Source organism: Saimiri boliviensis, chromosome 15 (genome assembly GCF_048565385.1).
Source record: "Saimiri boliviensis isolate mSaiBol1 chromosome 15, mSaiBol1.pri, whole genome shotgun sequence".
In the NCBI taxonomy this organism is placed as follows: Eukaryota; Metazoa; Chordata; class Mammalia; order Primates; family Cebidae; genus Saimiri; species Saimiri boliviensis.
This window is the reverse complement of record NC_133463.1, coordinates 91,912,506-91,937,765: the sequence shown is the minus strand read 5'-3', so window position 1 is coordinate 91,937,765 and position 25,260 is coordinate 91,912,506. Positions and strand designations below refer to the sequence as shown.

Here is a 25,260-nt window from a genome sequence, read left to right as displayed (position 1 = left end):
CCGCCGCGCGCTCCCCGCCGCTGTCCGCGGGCCCGCCCCGCGCAAGGTCACTGCGCGCCGCAACGCGCTCCCGGCACACCCGCGCCCGGACGCTCTCCGGGGCCGCCCCCGCGACCTTGCGCCCCAGGGACAGCGGGGCGCGTGGGAGCGCGCTTGGAGGACGCGGACCTGGACCACCGGGCGGGGCGGGTGAGGGGACAATGGCGGCGCCGGGCCCTAATTGGGGACATTTGCACCCGCGCGCGGCCATTGTGCGGCCCGGAGCCCCGGAGCCCCCGCGCCCGGCGCCCCGCCATTGGCCGCTGAGCCTGACGTCATAGGGGCTGCAAACGCCGGGCGGGCGGCAGAGGGAAGGGTTATCCGCTTGGTTGCGGGGATGCCGGGGGGAGCTGCAGCCGCGCGGAAGGGCGGAAAACCCCCGAAGCCGCAGAATTTCTGAAGCAGGGTCGTGGCAGCCCCCCTTCCCCCCTCCACACCCGTCTCGCAGCGACGCCGCTGCGCTGCACACCCGCCCCGGGGGAGGGAGACGGGGGCGGGGAGGCCCCTCCAGCGGGCACCGGGTCAGCCCGGGTGACCGAGCGGCAGGAGCCACTGCGGCACAGGGCGCACGCTGCGCTTCCGCTGCCTCAGCACGCGCCCCTCCGGCTCCCGCCTCCCCCGCCCGCCCCTGCAGATCCCGCCCCAGGCCCGGAGCGAGGCAGGCCGGACTGGGGTCCGCCCCGCGTTCCTCCCCAGAAGACCCCAAGTCCCGGGCGCGTGGGTCCCAGGCCTGGTTCCATTTCTCCCCACACTCCCGACGATGCTGCTGACCGCCCGGCCGCGGTTACCCGAGCCCCGCGGGGGAATTCCCCACACGCGCAGGCTGAGGCATCCCCAGGACCCCTTCCAGGAGACCCAGGCCCGGGCCCGGCCTAGCGCAGCCATTTCCGCCGGCCTCTCCCCCTCTCCCTCCCCCTTCCCCAGCTCCTGGGCTTTAAAAGCCAGAGGCTGGGCCGGGCCGCAGGCAGAGGCGGCTGCGGGCTCAGGAGGCCGGCCCCTGGAGCTGTCCGAGCGCCGAGCCCCGCCCCCGGAGCCCCCGTCCCTCCCTCGGCCCGCCCTCCCTGTGCACCCCTCCCCCCAGGACCCCCGCCCCCCGCCCGCCGCCGCCGCCGCCGCCGCCGCCGCCGCCGCCGCCGCCGCCGCTGCCGCTCGCTCCGGCTGCAGAACAATAAAGCAAGCCTCCCAGAGACCCCCGCCGAGGACCCCTGCCCGGCGGCCAAGCCCCCGCGGACCGCCCCTCTTCGCGCGGTCGGTAGAGCGCGGCCGGGCGCTGGCCGCGGTGCTGCCCAGGCCGGCGCTGGCCGCGGTGCTGAAGCTGCCGGCGTTGCTGCTGCTGCCGCCGCCGCCGCCGCCGCCGCCGCCGCGTTTTCCGGGCCCGGCGCCGCCGCCCCCGGGGGCATGGGGGGCCGCTGACTGAGGCTCCGCCGCGGCGGCGGGGGGGGAGGGGAAGGGGGCCACGGAGCCGGGCCAGCCCTGCACCCACTCGCAGCCTCCAGGCCCGGGACGGAGCCGCTCCCCCCCTCTCCGCCCCCCCAGCCTCCTCCCCCGCCTGTCCAGGGGCGGCACTGCGGGCTGGGAAGCCGGGACCAGAGAAGGGAAGGAAGGAAGAGGAGAGGAGAGGAGAGGAGAGAGGAGAGGAGAGGCGAGGAGACGAGAGGAGAGAGGCGAGGCGAGGCGAGGCGAGGAGGAAGGAAGGAAGCAGGAAGGAAGAAAGGAAGGAGGGGAAAAGAAGAGGGATCCGGAGGGGCCCGAAGGAGACGCAGGGCAGCAAGGAGAGAGGACACCACTCGAGCGGCAGCATCCAAAGGCCAGAGTGGGTACCCGCGCTGTCTCTGCCGTTCCTCGGATGGTGACGAGGCCCTGCCGCCGCAGCCCCCCCAAGCCCCGGCTCCGCAGGCCCACAGCGCCGGAGCCCCGCAGGAATCATGCCCAGGTCCTTCCTGGTCAAGAAGGTCAAACTTGACACGTTCTCTTCGGCAGACCTGGAGAGCTCCTACGGGCGCGCTCGCGGCGACCTCGGCGTGCCACTGCACGATAAAGGTGAGCGCTGGTCTGAGCCTGGGGCGCAGGGCCTGGGGCTCTGCGGGAAGGTGGAGGGCCAGAGTGTGGGGGCGGAGGGCAGAGCCGGGGAAACAGACCGAAGGGAACCAAAACCCGCAAGAGGCTGTGGCTAGAGCCTGGACTGTAGAGGGGAGGAAGGGGAACGCAGAGGCCAAGGCTGGGTAGGGAGAGTGTTGACGCTGGACAGAGGGTGGCCAAGAGGATCAGGAACTGGAGGTACCCGAAGGCACACATGGACCCCCACCCTGACCCCAGGCTGGGACAGATACAGCCGCATGGATGCTGCCATGGCAGGACCCAGCTATGCCGGCACACACAAACCTACACTCAGAGCCCCGGGCTGCCTCACAACCCTCCTCTTCCTTGGTTGCACCAGGACACCTGCTAGGGCTAGCTGGGGAATGCAGGGAGCTCCAGGGAGTGAGGCGGGGTGGGGGGGGGTACAACAGGGCCGCCCACCTGTCAGAGCAGAAGGGACAGCAGAGGCAGCAAGCAGTCTTTTCCCTGAAGCCTGGGTCAGGGAGAGGAAGCAGGGAGGAGGCTGTGAGCAAGGGACGTCCAAGGTGTGGGAGGCAGGGGGAGGCTCTTTGTGTAAGGGTGCCCAAGTTCAAGGACAACTGTCAGCATGCAGGAGAGGGGGACGGGGGTGCCAGCAGTGTGGGGTGGCAGAGCAAGTGTGACCTGCAGGAGTGTGAGCCTGTGTGGGTCCATGTGACTGTGTGTGGCCATGTGACCGTGTGCGCTTGTGTGTGACCCTGTGTGTGTGTATGTGCTCGCCTGTGTGCCACTACATGGGACCATGTGACTCCGAGGCTGCTGTGCACCATGTGACTGAGAGTGTGTCCGGGGTGACTGCATGTGTGACCCTGTGTGACTGAAGAGGTGGTGAGTTCCGAAGATCAGTGTGCAGCCCACCCTGTGAGGGGACAGAAGGGCTGACGGTGCTGGAAGACTGGGTGTAACCCTGAAGGAGCCAGGGCATGACGAGGGGCATGCATTTGTGACTTTGAAGTTATGAGATCCATCTCGTGCCTGGGGAACAACGGCAGCCCCCCGCATGAGTGATGCTGCCCTCCTGCAGCTCTTCCCTGTGAAGGTGGACGCCCTGGCCCTCTCTGCACCGCGGCGTTTCCCTCGTCACCTGTTCAGGGGCTTGAGAAGGCCCTGAAAGGGGTTCGGGTGTGAGCAGGAGAGGGCAATGTTGAACAGGTAGGGTGCAGGTTGGTGAGGGGGAGTTTTGGGGAGAAGCAGAGCGCATGGAGGAGACTGTGGCCTGGGCAGCAAGGGCAGCGTCAAATCTAGCGGGTGGCAGGAGAGCTGAGGGAGGTGCTGATGAGGCCGGAGTAACTGGGGAAGGAAGACGTCTTCAGGGCGTGTTGGAGGAACTAGACGGCCAGCGGGGGTCAGCATCAAAATGGAGCGCGTGTTCTGCAGGCCAGGGCGAGAGCCGGCAAGGACCCTGGAGAGGCGGGACAGAGGGGTTCCTGAGCCGGCGGTCCTGGCTTTGTGCGCCGCGGGTCTGCAGTGTGTTGCATAATCAGGGAAAACTGCTGAAGTGGGGAGAACCCGAGGGGGAGGGTACAGAGGGTGGAGGAGGAGGGAGAGGAAGCACCGCCCCTCCCCCCTGACCTTGAGGCTCCACGGAAGGGGGGCAGCCGCGCCCGAAGATGCTCCTCTCTCCTCCTCCCCGCGAGGGTGGGGCGGCGGGGGCGGAGCCTGGCCCGGCCCTGTCTCATCCTCTCCTCTCCTCTCTTCCCCTCCCTGCCGTCTCCATCCTTTCTGCCCCGCGGTCCTTCGGCCCCTCTCCTTTGTCCTTCTCCCTGTTCGCCTCTCTCCCGGACCCGGGTCTCCCGGTCCGCGTCTGCTGTCTCCCGCCCCCCATGTGTGTTCTGCCGCCGCCCCATTCCCCTCCCGCTGTCCGTCCGCCTCGGCCCGCAGGGTACCTCAGCGACTACGTGGGGCCCCCGTCCGTCTACGATGGCGACGCCGAGGCTGCGCTGCTCAAAGGGCCGTCGCCGGAGCCCATGTACGCGGCAGCTGTGCGTGGAGAGCTGGGTCCGGCGGCTGCAGGCTCTGCGCCGCCGCCCACCCCGCGCCCGGAGCTGGCCACTGCTGCGGGCGGCTACATCAACGGTGACGCGGCCGTCAGCGAGGGCTACGCGGCGGACGCCTTCTTCATCACCGACGGGCGCTCGCGGCGTAAGGCTTCCAATGCCGGCGCTGCCGCCGCTCCCTCCACAGCCTCGGCGGCAGCCCCCGACGGCGATGCCGGAGGCGGGGGCGGGGCGGGTGGGCGCAGCGTGGGATCTGGGCCCGGGGGCCGGGGCGGCACGCGCGCGGGGGCAGGCACCGAGGCGCGCGCGGGGCCAGGGGCCGCAGGTGCTGGCGGCCGGCACGCCTGCGGCGAGTGCGGCAAAACGTACGCCACGTCGTCGAACCTGAGCCGCCACAAGCAGACGCATCGCAGCCTGGACAGCCAGCTGGCGCGCCGCTGCCCGACGTGCGGCAAGGTGTACGTGTCCATGCCGGCCATGGCCATGCACCTGCTCACGCACGACCTGCGCCACAAATGTGGCGTGTGCGGCAAAGCCTTCTCGCGGCCCTGGCTGCTGCAGGGCCACATGCGCTCGCACACCGGCGAGAAACCCTTTGGCTGCGCGCACTGCGGCAAGGCCTTCGCCGACCGCTCCAACCTGCGCGCGCACATGCAGACGCATTCGGCCTTCAAGCACTTCCAGTGCAAGCGCTGCAAGAAGAGCTTCGCGCTCAAGTCCTATCTCAACAAGCACTACGAGTCGGCCTGCTTCAAGGGCGGCGCCGGCGGCCCCGCGGCTCCTGCGCCGCCGCAGCTCAGCCCTGTGCAGGCCTAGGGCGGAGGGGCCTCCCCCAGCCAGGTCGGCTCTCAGCAATACGGCCCCCCAGGGAAGTCTTCGCTGGCGTCCGGGTGGAGGGGCCGGAGGGCGGGCCCCTCCTCACAGCAATAGGGGGAGGCGGGCCCGGTCCTACCCCGCCCCGCCCGCCAGGGGCCTTGCTGGCCCCTTCAAGCAATAGGGTCCCGAGGGGAGACCCACCCCGAGCCCCCTTCCCTCCCCTCCAGGGTGCCCCCGGCTTTCTCCCAGCAATAGGGTCGATGAGACCCAGAACCGAACCTCATCTACGAGTTGGGTCTCTGAAGACGGGGGTGAGGTGAGGTAGGGAGCCCCTCCTCCCGCCTCTGCGCCCCTGGATCGCGTCGCAGGGACTCAGGTCTTCCCCCACCCCTTCCCAAGCCTTCTAGCGCCGGTCCTGCCGCCCAGACGTCCAGGGAGCCGGCCCCTCCCCGGCAGCAGGCCGGGGCGGATGAGGAGCGGGCGGGCCTACAGGGGCGCCCCTGCCTCACAGTCTTCGCGGAACTCCCGGGAGTGTTAGACGAGTTGGGGGTCGGGGAGAGGGGCGGACGGCGGCACCCCCTCCCTCGGGTTGCTTTCGGGGCCTCAGTTGGAGCCGCCCTCCTACCCTCGCCTCGCATCCTCTGCCAAATCCGAATTCTTCCAGCCCAGCTTCCCGGGCTCTGTCCTCCATATCGAATAATAATGACACATATCGAATCGCATGGACTTATCCGACCTCCTCAGACCCCGCTTCCGCCCTGCCCCGGGCCCCCACCCCCGTACCCTGGGCATTCGTGTTGGAGGACGGATTCCCGGGGCCCACAGGCAGGCCTGGGTGCTGCCCTCTACACACCTCTGTATTCGCTTTGCGGGTAAAGCCCCCTGGGGGGGTTGCGGACGCGTCGGGTTTCTTTCTGTATTTGTACGTCTTATTTATGAACGGATTGCACTCGGGTCAGGGAGGGGGCGCTGAACCCCCCGTCTCGCCCGCCGACGCCGGGGGCTTGGGATGTCCGGGATTACCTTCCACGCCCCGAGGCCCGCCCCTCGCCGGGCGCCTCAGGCCCCGCCCCTCAGGGGCAGGCCCCGCCCCCGAGACCCAGGCCCCGCCCTCATTCGGTTGCCAACTTTCGCCCGTCTATGCCAAAGCCTCGGCGGCGACCCCCCCAGGGCCCGCCCCATTGGCCGCCGCCTTTGTGACGTCACTGCATGCAGCCCCACCCCTCCCCGACCCGACCCGGGGCTGCCCGCCCCCCTTCCCTCTTAGGTAGTCCGACGCCGACTATAGAGCAATAACGCGCACTGCATGCGAAGCTGCCGCCGCCTCTAGAGTTACTGAGAATCAGGTATCCCCTTGCCCTGCCCACCCCATAGGCCCCTAGATCAGGGACGCTGCGCGGGGCCGGCCGCGCAGACTTTCTCCCCACTCCTCCCCGACTCCCACGGCAGAGCCCGGCGGGTGTACTGGTTCCACGGGCGGGGGTGGGGTGGATGCACCCAGGACCCCTCCTTCAGTCATTAATCTTTCACGTACCGTTCATTGAGCACCTACTATGTGCCGGGCCAATTGCGGAGTCCGCCAGGAACGCAACCACCTGCTGGGAGGTGTGTGCAGGACAGGGATTCGACTGGCTTGGGCGGGCCAGGGAAGAAGGGCAGATGCAGAGACCAGGTCCCTAGGCTCAGATGCCCCCCACTCTCCTCCCCACCTCAACCAGTCCCTGCTGGGCACAACTGGGCTCTACCTTTGACTTAGGCCTTTTGGTCCCAGCTGAGGGGGACAGACGCAGGGCTCCATGGCCCTGAGACACTGGGCCCCCACACAGGTGGCCACTTCTCTGATTCCCTGGCCAACACACACTTGCCATGTCCAGCCAGGGGCAGAGCCATGGCCGGAGAAGAAGGTGCAAGCTGTAGCCTATGGCGTGGCCACCCTCACTCACCCCAGCAGCAAGTGTGGCTGCCCCACAAGGATGACCCGCTGCTCTGCACAGCAGTGCCCACGTCCAGTACCCTACACAACCAGGCGTGGTGCCCGCCCACCTGTGCTGCATGCACACGCACACACAGGCGCCCCCACCCCACCCCATGCTCCTGTCTACCTACCTAAGGAGAAAGCTGGAGGGCTGTGGGCCCGTCAGGGTCTCCTGTTCCCCCACACCTCGCCGCCGTGGAAAGCCATGGGCCCCCTCCCGCCCCCGTAACTAAGCAGCACAATAACCGACTTAGCGAATTCAGGTAGAAGGAACGTTTAGGTAGCACCTATTTTGTACTGATTCTACAAGTAGGGCCCGAGGTGCGGGGGCCCTCGGGTGGGGGCTGCGGCCGCCGGCCCGCCCGCCCCCACCCCCGCCTGCGCCCCGCCGCCTTGTACATATTCCCACCCGGAATAGGCCGGGATTTTTACTCGGGCCGTGCCCTTCTTCCGCCCCCGTTTGGGGCCAGGCCGGCCGGACAGACGGACGGACGGACAGACCTCCTTCCTAAGCACAATAGCACCAGCTCCCCGGAGCGCCGCACCTCCACAAGGAGAATAAATGCCACTCTTGATAGAATTTGGAGTGTCGGGCTGATGTGTCCTGGGCCGGGCCCATGCGGTTGGGGGTGGCTGGGAGGGTCTTTCCAGTCCTGGTGCTGCTGCAAGGGTCACGCTGAGGCTTTTCACAAGAGGGCCCTCTTCTTCCACTGGGGAGGGCTAGCTCAGCAGGCCAACCACAGGAGCATCGGGTCTGAAGGCAAAGCAGTGGGCACTTCCCCTGGGGTTGGTGGATCTGCTCTGCACCAGGAACCGGGTCACTAAGGGGCTCTAGCCCAAAGTCAGGCCCAGCCTACAGGTGGTCCAGAGTGGGCAGGGTGGGTACAGTAGGAACCGCAGTTCCCCAGCCTGGGTGCCTCCACTATTCTCTCCCTGTAGGAGCTCGTGCTGTGCCGGAAGGCCTGATAGCCACCCCAAGCCCTCTGAGATGCTTTTGCAGGAAATGGGGACAGCAGAGGGCTCAAGGTCTGGCCCTTTGCCTGTGGCCTGCTGCCCACATTCTTTTTTTTTTTTTTTTGAGATGGAGTTTCGCTCTTGTTACCCAGGCTGGAGTGCAATGGCGCGATCTCGGCTCACCGCAACCTCCGCCTCCTGGGTTCAGGCAATTCTCCTGCCTCAGCCTCCTGAGTAGCTGGGATTACAGGCACGCGCCACCATGCCCAGCTAATTTTTTTGTATTTTTAATAGAGACGGGGTTTCACCATGTTGACCAGGATGGTCTTGATCTCTTGACCTTGTGATCCACCTGCCTCAGCCTCCCAAAGTGCTGGGATTACAGGCTTGAGCCACCGTGCCCGGCCCTGCTGCCCACATTCTGACCCCCAGGCTTCCCAAACGAGCTCCTCCAGTGTCTGAGGAGGCCTCCATGGACAGCTCCATGGACAGCTGGGTTGGACCAGTCCCGGGGGGAGGTCCCTGGTGGGGAGAGAGGCTTCTGCAACCATTGCCCAGGGGCTCTAGACAGAATGAGTAGTGGAGGAGATGAGGGGTAGGGACCCTCTGTCCAACAATGGCCCCTGGTAACCAGGTAGGCAGGCGTGAGCTGAGATGCCCAAAGTCTTCATGCACATGCATTCAAACCAGGTCAGTCCTAGGACCAGCAAAGCTGCCCACACCCTGGCAGGGACAGGAGACAGACCTGCCCAGACTCCACTGCAGGCGTCCCCAAACTACAGCCCGCGGGCCGCATGTGGCCCCCTGAGGCCACTTACCCGGCCCCCTGCCGCACTTCAGGAAGGGGCACCTCTTTCATTGGTGGTCAGTGAGAGGAACACAGTATGTGGTGGCCCTCCAACGGTCTGAGGGACAGTGAACTGGCCCCCTGTGTAAAAAGTTTGGGGACGCCTGCTCCACTGGGGTGGACAGCAGGGGAGCCGGGCCTGCAGCATGTTATGGCTGTGTGCTGGCATTTGGAGGAGGTGGGGTGCAGCTGGGTGCTCCCTTTGGGAGAGCACTGCCAGCAATGACAATGGCAGGCAGCAATGGCCAGGAGCAAAGCTCCCGTCCTTCTAAAGGACTCCACAATGAGTGGCTGTTTCTATTCCTTCAGGATTCTGATGTGTAGAGGGGGTGAAGGATGGAGATGGCCTCCCTGAGGCCTGGGATGAGCTTGATCTCCCAATTCCTCCCAGCCAGGGACACAACCTTCTGAGAGAATGAGTGGCATTAGCCACTGACCGCTGCTGGCCCTGAACTCTCCCCGGACCCAAGCTTCTCACAGGCCTCCTCGGCCCCTAAGCCCTGGGGTCAGCTTTCTGGCCCTTTATGCCACTGGTCCTGCAAGGCGACTTACTCCAGGCTCCAGCCCCTTCATTTGTTGCTGCCCCCAGCAGGGTGACCAGTACACGCTTTCCTCGATGACCCGGCCACTCACACCCTTGTCCCCAGCCAACGTCACCTACCCTGGCCATTCCCCTCACCTAGATCCCAGGGTACAGGGGCTGTCTGGGCAGGGCTTCACCGGGCTCTGGAGCTGCCGCCCCATGCTGCCCTCACCCCTGGTGGCAGGACCCTTCTTTAATGGTGCACCCTCAGCCAGGGCTTTCCTATGGGCTCCAGGCCCAGCTCTGCTCGCCAGGCCTGACCCATCCTCCCTGGTGGGGCAGTCCATCCTCCTGTGGTCTTTCTTCTGTGGATACTTGCCTGCCTTGAGTTGGGACAGGCTGAGCTGAGGTGCTCTACGGCCAGGCCCAGACCTCTCTGAGCTTGGTGTCAGTCCATACTCAGAGGCCTGGGCCTGGCTGCAGAGTGCGTCTGCCAGCGACTGAGGTGAACAGATGAATGTTCTAGGAAACTGGGTAGGAGATGGGGCTGTGGTCCTGACCGACCAAAGCCCATATGTGAGGGGCTCTCTGGCCCAGTGAGGTGGCCCCACTCAGCAGGGTACACGAAGAGCATCTGCCAGGTAGCGCTGCCAGGTTGCTGGCAGCAACCCACAATGGCCTGTGGTGACAAGAACATGTCACCAAAGGGGCAGCCGGGTGGGCAGCCTGCCAGCCGCTGTTGGTGGAGGTGGCGGAAGAGGACTGAGCTCAGCAGAGTCTGTGACCAGTCCACATGAGAGGACCCGACTTCAGGAGGAGCACCTGTTTGCTTCCAGAGAGCCGCTTCTCTTCCCTGCTCACCCCAGAGAAATGGAGTGTTTCCAGGTTTCTAGTGAACGTGGCACCCTGAGATCCAGGACGTTCTCACTCCATGCCCTGTGCCTATGCATGCCAGGCCAAGGTGGGCCGCACCTGTGGCTGTTACAGTTGATTAGTTGCTTCATTTAACATACAAGGCGGCTGGCTCGTAACCTGTAATCCCAGCACCTTCAGAGTCTGAGGTGGGAGGATCGCTTGAGGCCAGGAGATTCAGACTAGCCTGGGCAGAATAGCGAGACCCCGTCTTTAGAAAAAATAAGAAAAGACAGCACAGGCTGTGCAAATGCACAGAAGCCTCTGAATCCTGGTGATCCAGCGCCCCAGGCTCCTGACATCCTGGCGAGGCTGGCCCCGGTTGGAAATCGGGCGGCCCTGAGAGTTGAGGGACGTGGAGCTCCCTGTGGAGGGAGTGGGTGGGCCGGGGAGACGACACCAAGGGGCCTGCGCCCTCGCTCTACCCTAGCCGGGCTCTGCCGGCGGGGAGGTGGAGAGCCTGGGAGTCGCGTGCAGGGCAGGCGTCCCGGTGACGCGGGGCCTGGTGCATTTCCCCAGCTTGGCCTTCTGACCTGGCCCTTGTCTGATGTCTAAGGCGATGCAAAGCAGGTTCCTGCCGGGGTAACCAGCGGGCTCGCGGAGCACGAGCGCGCCGGGGACGTTACCGTCAGCTGCACGCGCGGAAACCAACGTGCGGGGTGGAGGGCGACGCGAGCTGCCGCGGACACTGGCCCTGGCGGCTGGACTGCAGCGCACGAGGCGCTTCCTAATGACTGTCCCGAGCGGCTCGTCGGGCCGAGGCTGGCGAGATCCCGTGTGTACACGAGAGGGACGAGGCGCGGGCGCGCAGCGGCCGGGAAGCCGGGGCCCTGAGCAGCCCTCGGAGGATCAGCCCGCTCCGTAGAGCTGGACAAGACCCTGGCACCACGAGGGGGCGATGCCAGGGCCGTTCCCGCCCCGTGCTCGCCGCCCGCAACCCCGGCCCTGCGAGCCACCACGGCTCCCAGAGTGCTCTGCGCCGGTGCGCCCGCGGCGACTACGGCTCCCAGGGTGCTCTGCGCCGGCGCGCCCGCGACGACCACGACTCCCACGGTGCTTTGCGCCCCGCCAGCCTCTCCAGGCCCCGCCTCGGGTCGGCGGCGGACTACAAATGGACGTGAGCGGCGGCGGCCCGTTAGTTAGCGGCTCCGGAGCGACGCGGCCGCGGTCCTCGAGGCGACGGGCCCGACGCGGACGGGCCGAACGCGCCGGCGGGGCGGGCACGCGGGCTACGGCGGCCGGCGGGGGGCGGCGGCGGCGGTTGCCCGAGTGTCCGGAGGTGGGGCCGCGGGCCTCGCGCGCTGCGAACCGGCGGGCCTCGGCTGAGCCGCGGCCGGGTGCTGGCTGAGGCCATGGGCGACCGCGGCGGCGCCGGCGGTTCCCGGCGTCGGAGGACGGGGTCGCGGCCCTCGAGCCACGGGGGCGGCGGGCCTGCGGCGGCGGAAGACGAGGTGCGGGATGCCGCTGCGGGCCCCGACGTGGGAGCCGCGGGGGACGCGCCGGCCCCGGCCCCCGGCAAGGACGGAGACGCCGGCGTGGGCAGCGGCCCCGGGGAGCTGAGGTAGCGGGCTCCGCGCGCTTCCGCGTCCGAGGACCTGGGCCCCGCGGCGCTCGTGGGGAAGCGGAGGCTCTGCGGGGAGGGGCCCCTGCCAAGGTCGCGGGGTGGGGGCCCGTGGAGCCGGCCGCCGTGGCCGGGCGGAGGGGAGCGGGCAGGGGTCCCGCTGTCGGGTCCTCAGGGGCCCCTGAGCGCTTTTCCAGGGGCGGGCTGGTGACGCCCCGTGCGTCCCAGCCCCGGACAGTGTCCCCCCCCGGGAGGAGTCGGACGAGATCCGGGCAGCGTGTGGTGGTGGGTTCGGTCTTGGTGCTCCGAGCGGTGCCTTGCGGGTAGGAGGGGCTCCCCGGGGAGGGCTGGCCTGCCAGGGAGGGGGCCAGCTGGAGCCCCGGCCTGTCTGAGGGCAGGGGAATGAGCAGCTGCCCCTGGGCCAGGGGCAGTGGAAGAGACGCTCTTGTCCTTGCAGATCGTCCTGAGGGTGGCCGCGTGCCCCATTCATCCCTGCGGATGTTGCCAGAACCCGCGTTTGCTGTAGGGACAGAGAGTTGGGTTCTGTGATGGGACGTCCGTCCTTCAGGAGGGAGGTGGGGTACGGGGATGGTGGACACACCTGCAGGTGGGTGTCCTGCCCAGCTGGATGACTGACTGACAGGGGTGGAGGGAGGGAACCATGGCTGATGGGAAGGACTTGGCCAGCCTGGGCATTGGCTTCCTCCTCCAAGCTGGCCTTGAGCAATCCCTTTGCCACCCTCCACCCCCCTTTTATGGCCTTTACCCTGACCCAGGGGCCCTTAGGGGTTTTGTTTTAGGGAGCAGCCGAAGGCCTAGAGGTTATTAAGGTGGAAGTGGGCAGATTTTGGACATTTAGTTGGCAAGGATTTGCTCTCAATGAATAAGAATGGAGCTTTTCTTCACTGGGCACCACGGAGAGGGGGCTGGGGGAGGGCAGTCACCGTCGTGGCCCTCAGGGTGCTCAGTTCATCTGGGAGATAAGATAACCTCAGGAAGACGCAGGCACCCAGCAGTGTGGACAAAGGTTGGGCACGGAGGCCATGAAGGCTCCATTAGGAGGAGGGCGGCCCTCCTGAGAGGGGTGCTTGCCTGCTGTGGGCCTGGGTGCTGCTGAGGAGGCTGGCCATGACCTCTGGAGGGCATGGGAATTGAGATTTTTTTTTTTTTCTTTGAGATGAGTTTCGCTCTTGTTGCCCAGGCTGGAGTGCAATGGCGCGATCTCGGCTCACTGCAACCTCCGCCTCCTGGGTTCAGGAGATTCTCCTGCCTCAGCCTCCCAAGTAGCTGGAATTACAGGCACCCGCCACCATGCCCAGCTAATTTTTGTATTTTTAGTAGAGACGGGGGTTTTACCATGTTGGCCAGGCTGCTTTTGAGCTCCTGACCTCAGGTAATCCACTTGCCTCGGCCTCCCAAAGTGCTGGGATTACAGGTGTGAGCCACCGCACCTGGCCAGGAATTGAGATTTTTAGTGTGAGATGGGGGTATCCCAGCTTTGGGCCAAGCTGCCACCCTGGAGTAGGCACGGGAGAGCAGTCACCTTCCTGCTTTTTAAACCATTGAGCCTTTCCTGCACTTCTGCTGGTGCAGGACTGGTGCGGAGCTCGTGGGAGAGGCCTGGGGAGTCCCTGTCCCTGACACTGAGGTTGGGTCTCTTTGGAAAGAGAAGTAGAAGGCAGAGGTGGGGCTTTCCCCGGGGCTGGAGGCTGAGCCCGGAAGTCCATCTGCTTCTGGGTCTCCAGGACTTAGAGGCCACATGTGCCTGTCCGTCAGACGTGGGGATGCAGTAGGGCTCAGGGACCTCTGGCTGTGGACACTTCTCCCTGCTGTCCGGGTCAGGCCTTGCTCTGCCTGCCCTCCTGGGACTTGGCCTCTAGTGCACTCCCTTGTCAGCCTTAACAGCCTCCCCTCCGTCCCGACTGCTGCCACTCTTGGCCCAGCCCAGCCTTTCCTTTCCGGCTTCCTCGTTACTCCTACAGCTCTGGGCCTCCTCCCCTCACTGGCACTTCCTGCTCACCTTGGGCTGGGCTCTGGGTATGAGCTCTTTTCTTCCGGCCCCGTGGCAAGGTGAGGCTGTGAGGCAGGCAGGAGAGGGCACCCTTTTCTGCCCTGCCTGTGGCTCACTCCTGCCAGGCTCTTTGCACACTCCCATCAGCCCTCTGTTCACAGGCACCCCAGTCGGGGCATTCTGGTTTGTGGCTTCTCTCAGGGTGTTCTGTCCCTGAGGTGTCTTCTTTGACTCTCCCTTACTCTCTCCAGCAGGGTCTATGAGGTGCAGTTAGCCTGCTCCAACCATCTTGAACCCCAGGCCTAGCCCAGAGGCCAGTGTGGAAGAGGTGGCAACTGGGAGCAGAGCTGGACCCTGCCCACTCCCCATTCTGCTTTGCCCTGGAGCTGCAGTCTGTGGGGCCCAAGTGTGGGAATCACTGGGACCTGTGTCTTTGGGCACATTTTGAACCTGGAGACAGGGTGGCAGGTGGGCGTGTGCCAAGGTCTCAGTGTTGCTGTGAGACTGAGAGGATCCTGTTGGCTGGGTGGGCCTGGGGGCTGCAGGGTGGGAGGGTGGGCTGCTCCGAGTCTTCTTGGCCTGGGGAGTGGGTGTAGGGACAGCTGGAATGTGCAGAGGCTTGGGCAGTCCCTCCAGTAGGTGAGAGGGTGACAAAGGTGCTCTGGGCACAGGGGCAGATCCCGCCTCCCCATGCCGCTCCCTGCGCCGTGCTCTCTAGCCCACTTGGTCCTGCCTGCAGCTGTGTAGGCACTGGTGGACCGGGGCTTCCTCTTCATGGGGATCTGTGATGGGTAGGAACAGTGCAGTGGGAGTGTTTCCTGGGGGTGGGGCTGGTCAGGAGGCCTGTGGAGGACGTGAGGTGAGGGCGTCGCTGGGTCAAGGCAGGCCTTGGAAGCCTCAGGGGCCATAAGATTGTCTGGAGTGAGCTTTGGGAAGCACCACCCTTTCCCGACTCCTGCTTTCATCTTGGAGATGGGCACGGGTAAAGCCAGCATGGTATCCTTCATGGCTCAAAGTGGGCAGGGGTCACACCGTTGTGAAACAGCTGTGATTGGTAGGTTATGATACAAGAAGGCCAATCCTAGGCTTGGGATCGTTCTGAAAACAAATGAGCTTGAACTTGGGGAAGAAGGGGCAGTGGGGAGGCACAGTCCAACAGATCCCCCAGAGAAGCTGTTGGACAGTTGGGCCTTGTGCCCCTGCTCTTGTTATGGTGTTGGAGCTCTGGCGGCGTGCACACCCAGCCTCCTGGTCAGGGGCAGGCAGTGAGTGGAGTGGGCTGGGGAGATAAGCTGAGGGTAATGGTCAGTTGGGAAGGCAGCTGCCAACCTGGGGAGGAGGGAGGCTCAATTGGAGACCACAGCCTCACTGCATGGCCCAAGATGGACCTAGTGGGTGGAGGCAGGATGCTCAGGCTGGAGCTGGGAGAGGCAGGGTCTTGGGCTAGGGTAGAGCTGCCTGTCCTCGTGCTTCAGCCTAGATGGGCAGAGGGAAGGGTGTGATTATCTTCCCTGTGTGTGGGTCTCTGGGCCTAGTGTAAGCTTGTAGGTGGGGCAGGTGCTGCACCAACCTTGGTCTTGGAGGGCAAAGGTTGGGCTTGTTGGCATTGCCCCTCGGCCTCCCTGGCCCCTTGCCTCCTGGGCAGGGCCGTCTGACTGCCAACCCCAACATTAGCCAGCTTGCCTTGGGCGCCCTGAGGGCATCTGCATCACGGGGCTCCTGCCATTGCTTCAGGCCCACTCTCCCTGCCTAGGGGCTCTGAGGGGCAGATGTGTGTGTGTGGGAGGGAAAAGGAGGCTCTGGCCTCTCCTCTTACAAAACTGAGGACTTGCTCAAGTGCTGTGTGTGGCTTCCTGGTGGCACGGCAGCTGGGGGATGAGGTGGGGCTGTAGCTGGTGTGCGTGAGCCAGCACTTCTTCCTAGGACGTGTGGGGCCTGGCCAGGCGCCTGCTATCCTCGTCCCAGCTTCATGGCAGTCCCTGTGTTGGGCTGTGCGCCCTCTTCTACCTGTGCAGTATGTGGAGGATCAGGCAGGGTCTGCCTGTGCCCCTCCTACGCTGGTTGGGAGATCATGGGTGGGCACCCACCTCTGTCAGAAGCCTCCTGGCCAGCCAGCAGGCACTTAGCCCTGGGTGGGGTCCTTTCAGCCACCTCAGCCTGGGCGGGAACACAGCACAGACAAGTGCAGACCATGCCGGCACATGAGGGCTGGCTCCCTGCCTCCAGGAAAGTGCATGTCAGGCCGCTGTGTGGCTGGCACTTGGCCTGCCTTTGCCCATTTGAGCCTGCTGCCTCTTTGAGTAGGGACTCCTTGGCTCCCGGGTGCTGGGATGTGGGGGAATCAACTCTCACCACTTGGTCCCTGCAGTGCTGGGTGGTGCCCCTGGTCCATCTCCAGGTTGGACTCTGCTTGTGGCCCCAGTGCTAGTCCACAGCCAGAGTGCATGGCAGTGGCCAGAGGCAGGGCCAGCTGGGCTTGCTTCTCCTGACTCTGATGTGCCCTTCCTGCTCCCTGGACTTCCCCTTACCCAGCACTGGTGTTGGCTGAGGTAGGTGCCGAGTCTCAGAGCTTGAGATGGAGATCAGACAGGGCTGGGTCTGCAAGCCTGAGGCTGCACCCTAGAGGTGCCGGCTCCAGGGGTCCTGAGAGCTTTGCCCACTGTAGGTCTCGTGGCCACAGTGTGTGGCTCTGTCTGGCTCCTCCTCCTGGTTGTAAATAGGGAGTAGGGCCTGTGGGCAGACAAGGAGGCTGGGGTGGGGGCGTGGATCCTGCGGGGGTGGCCCTGCCCTGCTGGTGTCTGCTAAGGGGGTGCTTGTGTTGTGTCCCATCAGGTGCCATCGCCTGCAGGATTCTTTGTTCAGCTCTGACAGTGGCTTCAGCAACTACCGTGGCATCCTGAACTGGTGTGTGGTGATGCTGGTGAGTGGGACATGGTGTTGGGAGCAGATCAGGGCCAGGCTGGCCTTTGCCTGGGAACAGGCTCTGCCACCCAGGGTGTGGCGACTGGTGCCCTTGTGGGCTGGGGTTTATGGAGCAGGCCGTATCTCCATGTGGCCGTCAGCACTGGGCTGTTGGGGAGAGGAAGTGGTAGTGGCTGCCCCTACTGTGGCCACTTGGATGCCTGTGCACCACATACTTGCTGGTCCCCATTGGACCCAGGAGAGCCCTGTAGATGTGTGGGTGTGGGGAGTGCCTGGGCTGGAGCCTGTGTGTTGTGAGCTGGGCCTGAGGGATGCAGGGCTTCCATGGAGAGCAGGATGGAGAGGGGGCTTGCCCTGGGCTGGTGGGACAGTGGACTTTGGGCTCTGTGGACATGAGGTCTCTCTGGCAGGGGATGTGAGAAGAGTTTTCTGTGCTATGCCACATGATCTTTGTTCATATGGAGCCCCTGCAAGCCTGGACACCACTCTGCAGTCCTCCTGGTCCCTTTCCTTAGCTGTGGGTCCTAGGAGCCCTCTAGGAAGGTGCTTAGATAGAGCCCTGTGCCATATCCAAGGCCTGCCTCTGGGCCTGGTTCCCACTGGCACTTCATCAGGTGGGGCTGCCCCACCCCAGAAGTATTTGGAGTCCAGGGCTCAAAGGGGCAGCCCGCAGGGCGGGTTGAGGGCAAGGGCTGTGTGGGCCGGCCTCCACCACTCAGGGCTGATGTGGTTCGAGGCCTTTGACCCTCACCCAGGCTGTCTCTGCCCTTGGGTGTGGCTCCTGTGGCTACCAACATGGAAGGAGCTCCATGCACATCCATATCCCCTACTGCCATGGTTCTGGCAGGTTCCCTGGCATGTTCCCCCAGGTATGGCATCCTGGTGGCCAATTGTGGAGGCTCATGAGGCCTGGTGCCTGAGAAGCTGGTCAGGCAGGAGGACAGTGGGCCCAGTGCCCGCCCAGCACTCAGAAGACGCAGCCCATTCAGGCTGGGCCTTGTCCAGCCCAGGCAGCACTGTGTTCTCCCCAACTCTTTGGGCCTCCTTGGCCGTTTGGACCAGCCCTGAAGCCTTTTCCCTGCTTCTGGCTCCCCCATGGCCCCGAACCCCAGGAGTGCATTTCGCTCTGGGCTGCCTGTTACATTATCTCTGTGGCCTGGGTCTGGAAGTGGGTACCTCACATTGGCAACTTTGGCTCCTGCCTGCTGTCAGCCCTCAGGAGAGGCGGGTGACAGTGTGGGCCACATGTGTCCCTGCAGAAGGCTTGTGTGTCAGCCCTCCAGCTGCGGGACGCAGGGCAGTGGCCCTTGTGTCCTGGAACCAGTCTTCTCTTTCATGAAGCCTTCCCTGACCACCCAGGGAGAGACCCTCAGTGTTCCCTTGACAGTGTTACTTTTCCCAGCACCAGTTCACACAGCTCCGGGGTCAGCCAGGTCCATGGCACTGGGGCCCAGCTCATGGAGGTGTTGGTAGTGCTTGTAAGATGGAGGAAGAGATTCCTGTCCTTGCAGAGGGAGGTCAAGCACCCAGCTCCAGGCTAGACCCAGGTGCCTTTTTCCATGGGGGCTTAGTCCTGGGATAGCTGCTTGGAGCCAAGTGTCCAGGGCTTGGAGGACTGCAGGAAGCAGAAGAGGCAGACAGGGCATAAGCCCTGGGAAGCAGTCTAGGCCCAGCCCCCCTTGCCACACAGCTGGGCACTGCTCCTACAAGGAAAGGGTGGACGACTCCCCTCTTCAGCCTGGGCCACCAGTAGGGACTGGTTCCTTGGGGCTCAGCTGTGGGCAGGCCTGGGTTTTGGGGCTGTCTCTGTGGTTGGCTGTGGGAGCCTTGGGCCCCTCACTGTCTTGGCTCAGCAGGAGGGATGTGAGCAGCTAAGCAGCAGGTTTTGCTGCTCCAGAAGACCCAGGTGTCTGGCCAGTGCCTGGGTGTGGTTGGTTCCCTCCATGCGGGCCCCTCTGGAGTGATGGGGACAGGGAGGGACTTCCCCTTGCCCAGCACTGGTGTTGGCTGAGGTGGGTGCCCGGTCTCGGAGCTTGGGATTGAGACGAGACAGGGCTGGGTCTGCAAGCCTGAGGCTCTGCCCTGAGCTCAGGCTGGGACGTGCCCAGAGGTGTTGGGAGGAGCTGGGGTGAGTGCCCTGTGGCCAGGACTAAAGGGGCTGCACTCTCCTGTCCGTCCCTCGCAGATCTTGAGCAATGCCCGGTTATTTCTGGAGAACCTCATCAAGTGAGTGCCTTTGCCAGGCCTTGCTCCTGCCCCACCCAGGGACTGCCCAGGGGCCGCCCCATGGCCCCACCTGCCACCCACTCAGGTCCTCACCACTCCACCCCCAGGTATGGCATCCTGGTGGACCCCATCCAGGTGGTATCTCTGTTCCTGAAGGATCCCTACAGCTGGCCTGCCCCATGCCTGGTTATTGGTGAGCTGGGCTCTGAGGAGGGCCTTGGGTGGGGATCAGGCTGACATGGCCCTGAAACTGCCCGTGGTGCTTCTATCCACAGTGGCCAATGTCTTTGCTGTGGCCGGGTTCCAGATTGAGAAGCGCCTGGCGGCGGTAAGCGGTGCCCCTCACCTTCGTGCGCACTCACCCTGCTGTGTGCCTTCTTGGGAGGAGCTGCTCCCCAGGCTCGGCAGCCCTTTGCCATCAGTGGGAGCCCTGGTTGACTGCTCCGTTCCTCACTCCAGGGTGTCCTGACGGAGCAGGTGGGGCTGCTACTGCACGTGGCCAACCTGGCCACCATTCTGTGCTTCCCGGCTGCCGTGGCCTTGCTGGTCGAGTCCATCACTCCAGGTGCGCTCCCACCCTATCCGGCTCAGCTGTCTTGTGCCAGCCACAGGCACAGCCTCTGGCTGTGGCCTTGTGGAGGCCTGAGCCCATCTCTCCCGCAGTGGGCTCCCTGCTGGCACTGATAGTGCACACCATCCTCTTCCTCAAGCTCTTTTCCTACCGAGACGTCAACTTGTGGTGCCGCAGGGCCAGGGCCAAGGCTGGTGAGGGGCTGCTGGGGGCTGGGGCTGCCTGCTGGGGGGCTGGGCAGCAGCAGGACCCCACCACTCCCCTCCCACTCTGCTGTGCTCGTAGCCTCTGCAGGGAAGAAGGCCAGCAGTGCCGCCGCCCTGCACACCGTGAGCTACCCAGACAACCTGACCTACTGCGGTGAGGACCTCCGGGGGGCTGAGGTGCGGGGGACAGGCCAGGCCTGTGCTGGTGCCAGCCCCCCATTCCCGTTCCAGATCTCTACTACTTCCTCTTCGCCCCCACCTTGTGTTACGAGCTCAACTATCCCCGCTCTCCCCGAATCCGGAAGCGCTTTCTGCTGCGACGGCTCCTCGAGATGGTGAGGTTGGGGGCTGAGGGGGGCCATTGGAGGCTGGGGGGCCTCCCAGCTGGCCAGGGCCTCAGCTGATTGCTCTCTGGTTCCTCCCCCAGCTATTTTTCACCCAGCTCCAGGTGGGGCTGATCCAGCAGGTAAGTGGGGTGTGGCAGGGTTGGGTACAGCTGGCGCAGCTGGGAGCTGACATGGTGCCCTCCTTTGCAGTGGATGGTCCCTACCATCCAGAACTCCATGAAGCCCTTCAAGGTGAGTGGCTGAGGTGCTCTTGTGGCTGGGGTGGCTGGGGAGAGACTGGGAGAATGGCTAGCTGAAGGGCTTGTTTCTGCAGGACATGGACTACTCACGCATCATCGAGCGCCTCCTGAAGCTGGCGGTGAGTGGGGGGGCAGGACAGGAGGGGTTGGTGGCATGTAGGGAGAGGTTCTGCAGCCTGCTGCCCGTCCCCACCTCCCCGCCAGGTCCCCAACCACCTTATCTGGCTGGTCTTCTTCTACTGGCTCTTCCACTCCTCCATGAATGCTGTGGCTGAGCTCATGCAGTTTGGAGACCGGGAGTTCTACCGGGATTGGTGGTGAGTGGCCCTGGGGCGCCCCTGGGGCCCTGGGATGGGCGAAGGTGTGCTCTGACCCCACATCCTCTCTGGGCCCCAGGAACTCCGAGTCTGTCACCTACTTCTGGCAGAACTGGAATATCCCCGTTCACAAGTGGTGCCTCAGGTGGGTTAGGGTGTGTGTCTGCAGGGTGTCGGGTGGGTAGTGTGTGTCTGTGGGGGTGTCGGGTGGGTAGTCCGTGTCTGTGGGGGTGTCGGGTGGGTAGTGCGCATCTGTGGGGGTGTCGGGTGGGTAGTGCACGTCTGCGGGGTGTCGGGTGGGTGTGTGTGTCTGGGGGGGTGTCGGGTATGTGTGTGTGTGGGGTGTCGGGTGGGTAGTGTGCGTCTGTGGGGTGTCGGGTGGGTAGTGTGCGTCTGTGGGGGTGTCGGGTGGGTAGTGCGCGTCTGCGGGGGTGTCGGGTGGGTAGTGTGGGTCTGTGGGGGTGTCGGGTGGGTGTGTGTGTCCATGGGGGTGTCGGGTGGGTAGTGCGCGTCTGCGGGGTATCGGGTGGGTAGTGCGCGTCTGGGGGTGTGTCGGGTGGGTAGTGCGCGTCTGGGGGGGTGTCGGGTGGGTGTGTGCGTCTGTCGGGGTGTCGGGTGGGTAGCGTGTGTCTGTGGGGGTGTCGGGTGGGTAGTGTGCGTCTGTGGGGGTGTCGGGTGGGTGTGCGCGTCTGTGGGGGTGTCGGGTGGGTAGTGCGCGTCTGTGGGGGTGTCGGGTGGGTAGTGCGTGTCTGTGGGGGTGTCGGGTGGGTGTGTGCGTCTGGGGGGGTGTCGGGTGGGTAGTGTGTGTCTGGGGGTGTCGGGTGGGTAGTGCGCTTCTGTGGGGGTGTCGGGTGGGTAGTGTGTGTCGGGGGAGTGTCGGGTGGGTAGTCTGCGTCTGTGGGGGTGTTGGGTGGGTAGTGCGCGTCTGTCGGGGTGTCGGGTGGGTAGTGCGTGTCTGTGGGGGTGTCGGGTGGGTGTGTGCGTCTGGGGGGGTGTCGGGTGGGTAGTGTGTGTCTGGGGGTGTCGGGTGGGTAGTGCGCTTCTGTGGGGGTGTCGGGTGGGTAGTGTGTGTCGGGGGAGTGTCGGGTGGGTAGTGCGCGTCTGGGGGGGTGTTGGGTGGGTAGTGTGTGTCTGCGGGGGGGTCAGACGTGGTGCCTCAGGTGGGTGTGTATGTCTGTGGGGGTGTCGGGTGGGTAGTGTGTGTCCGTGGGGGTGTCGGGTGGGTAGTGTGCGTCTGTGGGGTGTCGGGTGGGTAGTGCGCGTCTGTGGGGGTGTCGGGTGGGTAGCGTGTGTCTGTGGGGGTGTCGGGTGGGTGTGTGCGTCCGTGGGGGTGTCAGGTGGGTAGTGCGCGTCCGTGGGGGTGTCGGGTGGGTAGTGCGCTTCTGTGGGGGTGTCGGGTGGTTAGTGCGCATCTGTGGGGGTGTCGGGTGGGTAGTGCGCTTCTGTGGGGTTGTCGGGTGGGTGTGTGCGTCTGTGGGGGTGTCGGGTGGGTGTGTGCGTCCGTGGGGGTGTCAGGTGGGTAGTGCGCGTCTGCGGGGTGTCGGGTGGGTAGTGCGCGTCTGGGGGTGTGTCGGGTGGGTAGTGCGCGTCTGGGGGGGTGTCGGGTGGGTGTGTGCGTCTGTCGGGGTGTCGGGTGGGTAGCGTGTGTCTGGGGGGGTGTCGGGTGGGTAGTGTGCGTCTGTGGGGGTGTCGGGTGGGTGTGCGCGTCTGTGGGGGTGTCGGGTGGGTAGTCTGCGTCTGTGGGGGTGTTGGGTGGGTAGTGCGCGTCTGTCGGGGTGTCGGGTGGGTAGTGCGTGTCTGTGGGGGTGTCGGGTGGGTGTGTGCGTCTGTGGGGGTGTCGGGTGGGTAGTGTGTGTCTGGGGGTGTCGGGTGGGTAGTGCGCTTCTGTGGGGGTGTCGGGTGGGTAGTGTGTGTCGGGGGAGTGTCGGGTGGGTAGTGCGCGTCTGGGGGGGTGTCGGGTGGGTAGTGTGTGTCTGCGGGGGGGTCAGACGTGGTGCCTCAGGTGGGTGTGTATGTCTGTGGGGGTGTCGGGTGGGTAGTGTGTGTCCGTGGGGGTGTCGGGTGGGTAGTGTGCGTCTGTGGGGGTGTCGGGTGGGTAGCGTGTGTCTGTGGGGGTGTCGGGTGGGTGTGTGCGTCCGTGGGGGTGTCAGGTGGGTAGTGCGCGTCTGTGGGGGTGTCGGGTGGGTAGTGCGCTTCTGTGGGGTTGTCGGGTGGGTGTGTGCGTCTGTGGGGTGTCGGGTGGGTAGTGTGTGTCTGCGGGGGGGTCAGACGTGGTGCCTCAGGTGCGTGTGTACGTCTGTGGGGGTGTCGGATGCGGTGCCTCAGGTGGGTAGCGTGTGTCTGTGGGGTGTCGGACGTGGCTGGGAACCTGAGCCCCTCCTCCGCAGACATTTCTACAAGCCCATGCTTCGAAGGGGCAGCAGCAGGTGGATGGCCAAGACAGGGGTGTTCCTGGCCTCGGCCTTCTTCCACGAGGTCAGTGCTCTGTGGGACATCTTGCCTCATCCCTGGGCAGGGGTGTGCTCACAGCAGGGGTGGCTGACACCCCATTCCCTGATGTCCCGTCCCTCCCCTCCAGTACCTGGTGAGCATCCCTCTGCGAATGTTCCGCCTCTGGGCGTTCACGGGCATGATGGCTCAGGTGAGTGACCCCCACATGGCCTCCTCACTCACTCACCCCTGCCTGGACCCCTGGGACCTTGGAGCCCCCAGCTCTATGACTGACTGACTCGGCCCCACCTTCCCCAGGTCCCACTGGCCTGGTTCGTGGGCCGCTTTTTCCAGGGCAACTATGGCAACGCGGCCGTGTGGGTGACGCTCATCATCGGACAGCCAATAGTCGTGCTCATGTACGTCCACGACTACTACGTGCTCAACTACGAGGCCCCAGCAGTAGGGGCCTGAGCTGCACCCAAGCGCCTGGCTTCTCACTGCCACCTCGCACCTGCTGCCAGAGCCAGCCTCTCTTCCTGGGCCTCGAGTGCTCGGGACAGGCCTGGCTGCACAGCACCCGCCTCCTGCCCCAGGGAGGCCTCTCTGCCCCTATGGGGCTCTGTCCTGCACCCCTCAGGGATGGCGACAGCAGGCTGGTGCCAGCTGGGAGCCTTGCTGACCCTGCCCTGGGGTCTGACAGTGTCAATAAAGTGCTGTCCAGTCACCTCTTCAGCCTGCCAGGAGCCTGAGGACTGGTGGGAGGTATGGCCAGGGCCACACGGACAGCTGCTTCAGGGCCAGGAGGCCTGTTGTTCTCCAGGCTGCGTTGTGTGCCCGTGTGGGCCGGAGGGCCCAGGACCTGCTGGGAGAGGCAGCTCCACCGCAGCAGCGCGGCCCGGCCGGCAGGGGGAGTGCAAGGCCAGGCAGACGCCCCCTCCCTGCACTTCCCCTGGAAAAGCTCAGCTCAGGCGTCCTGTCCTGGCGCTGCCTCTGCCGGCTATGGGGGAATCGGCGCTCTGGGCCTTGCTGCAGGATGAGCCTGCTTGGCCAACGTGGATCCGCCATGCTCGGCCTCGGCTCTGTTGGAAGGGGGCCCCAGCCAGAGTGGCCCAGGGATGGGCAGTCCCTAGGGCTTTTCTGGCGTGTCTGGTGAGCTAAGGCTGTGGTGCACAGTCTGTGTCTAGTCATTTGCCTTGGGGCAGGGCCCTGGTTTGGCAACCTCTCTCCTCCAGTTGGAACCCGGGCAGCCAGGTGGCCCTCAGCTGCCCTCCGTGAGTCTGGGCCACCCCTGGTCCCCAGGCCTTCCTTGTCCTCTGCACTCCTGGCACCATGCTGGGCCGTTATAAACAGTGCAGCCCTTACAGCCACGAAGCAGGGCAGATGGTCACCCTAGTTGCAGAGAGAGGTCGGGGGTAACCCCAGGGCCCTGCAGCTGCCTTACCTTGCTGGAGCGACTACCTGATTACCTCAAAACTGTACCAGTCCCTGGTACTCCCAGACCTGTAGCTATGGCCCAACAGGCAGGTGTTTGAGGCCCTGCACCGGTCCCAGGGCTGCACCCTGGGCCTCATCAGCAGCCTGCCGGACTGTGGTGGCCTTGTGGGTAGTGTGGGCTATGTTGGTGGTGTCCTCCCTCTACCAGTAGGGGCTGATGGGCCCTGTGCCGGAGGCAATACTGGGTGAGCTCTCAGCTGGGGGACAGGTGTGGGGTCCCGACTCCCCGATGCTGCATATGGACCTGTGCATCTCCCCACCCCTTGGCCAATGGAGCCCGAGAACAAGCTGTTGCTGCCAGATAAAAGAATGGAACGGAGGCTGAGAAGGCCCTGCCCAGGAGGCAAAGCCCGTTCCACTGCCCACCCCAGGCTGCCTGGGAGGCCACCTTCCCGTCCTTCCATCAGGCCAAGTGGAAAACCCTGAGGCCGTGGGATAGGCTCCCATTGCCCATGCCTACATGGGAGGGTTCAGGCTCTGATAAAAGACAGTGTGCCCACCCTGTGTCCTCATCCCTGAGTGCAGACACCTTGGGAAGGGGGTTCCTTGTAGTCCTTGGGTGCCCACCCCTGGTCCCTCAATAAAGAACTACGAGCAAATGCTGGTCCTGCAGAGCTGGGTGTGCACAGGGCCCTGCAAGCATCTGCCTTCCCCCAGGAGGCCACTGCAGCCCAGCCCTTCTGTGCCCTGGGCCCCTCCTCACTGGACCCCCACCCACCACACCACTCTGGGACAGAGGAACCACATGGGAG

At 64.9% G+C, this 25,260-nt stretch overlaps 3 protein-coding genes across 4 annotated transcripts; all 3 read left to right on the top strand.

Moving 5' to 3' along the window:
• The first annotated feature begins 1,573 nt into the window (after positions 1-1,573).
• Positions 1,574-7,525, top strand: SCRT1 (scratch family transcriptional repressor 1). 2 transcript variants are annotated; one of them, XM_039464524.2, is made up of 2 exons: positions 1,574-2,079; positions 4,039-7,525. In XM_039464524.2, the coding sequence occupies exons 1-2, from the start codon at positions 1,965-1,967 to the stop codon at positions 4,968-4,970; spliced, it is 1,047 nt and encodes a 348-aa protein (XP_039320458.1). In that variant the 5' UTR covers positions 1,574-1,964; the 3' UTR covers positions 4,971-7,525. The 2 variants fall into 2 exon arrangements, with proteins under 2 accessions (XP_039320458.1, XP_074243387.1); XM_074387286.1 differs by lacking the exon at positions 1,574-2,079 and adding an exon at positions 2,124-3,309.
• Positions 7,526-11,257: 3,732 nt separating this feature from the next.
• On the top strand, positions 11,258-23,742 carry DGAT1 (diacylglycerol O-acyltransferase 1). Its single transcript, XM_039464523.2, has 17 exons — positions 11,258-11,742; positions 16,586-16,673; positions 18,861-18,901; positions 19,009-19,094; positions 19,177-19,229; positions 19,361-19,466; positions 19,565-19,666; positions 19,758-19,832; positions 19,910-20,013; positions 20,106-20,144; positions 20,215-20,256; positions 20,339-20,383; positions 20,469-20,581; positions 20,661-20,726; positions 22,969-23,056; positions 23,160-23,222; positions 23,330-23,742. The coding sequence occupies exons 1-17, from the start codon at positions 11,534-11,536 to the stop codon at positions 23,483-23,485; spliced, it is 1,476 nt and encodes a 491-aa protein (XP_039320457.2). The 5' UTR covers positions 11,258-11,533; the 3' UTR covers positions 23,486-23,742.
• On the top strand, positions 23,654-25,120 carry LOC101041712 (uncharacterized). Its single transcript, XM_039464435.2, is given in 9 exon segments — positions 23,654-23,776; positions 24,437-24,479; positions 24,482-24,529; positions 24,532-24,558; positions 24,561-24,657; positions 24,659-24,725; positions 24,728-24,812; positions 24,847-24,899; positions 24,901-25,120. Coding segments are annotated over 9 exon segments (735 nt in total). The 3' UTR covers positions 25,093-25,120.
• The last annotated feature ends 140 nt before the right edge of the window (positions 25,121-25,260 follow it).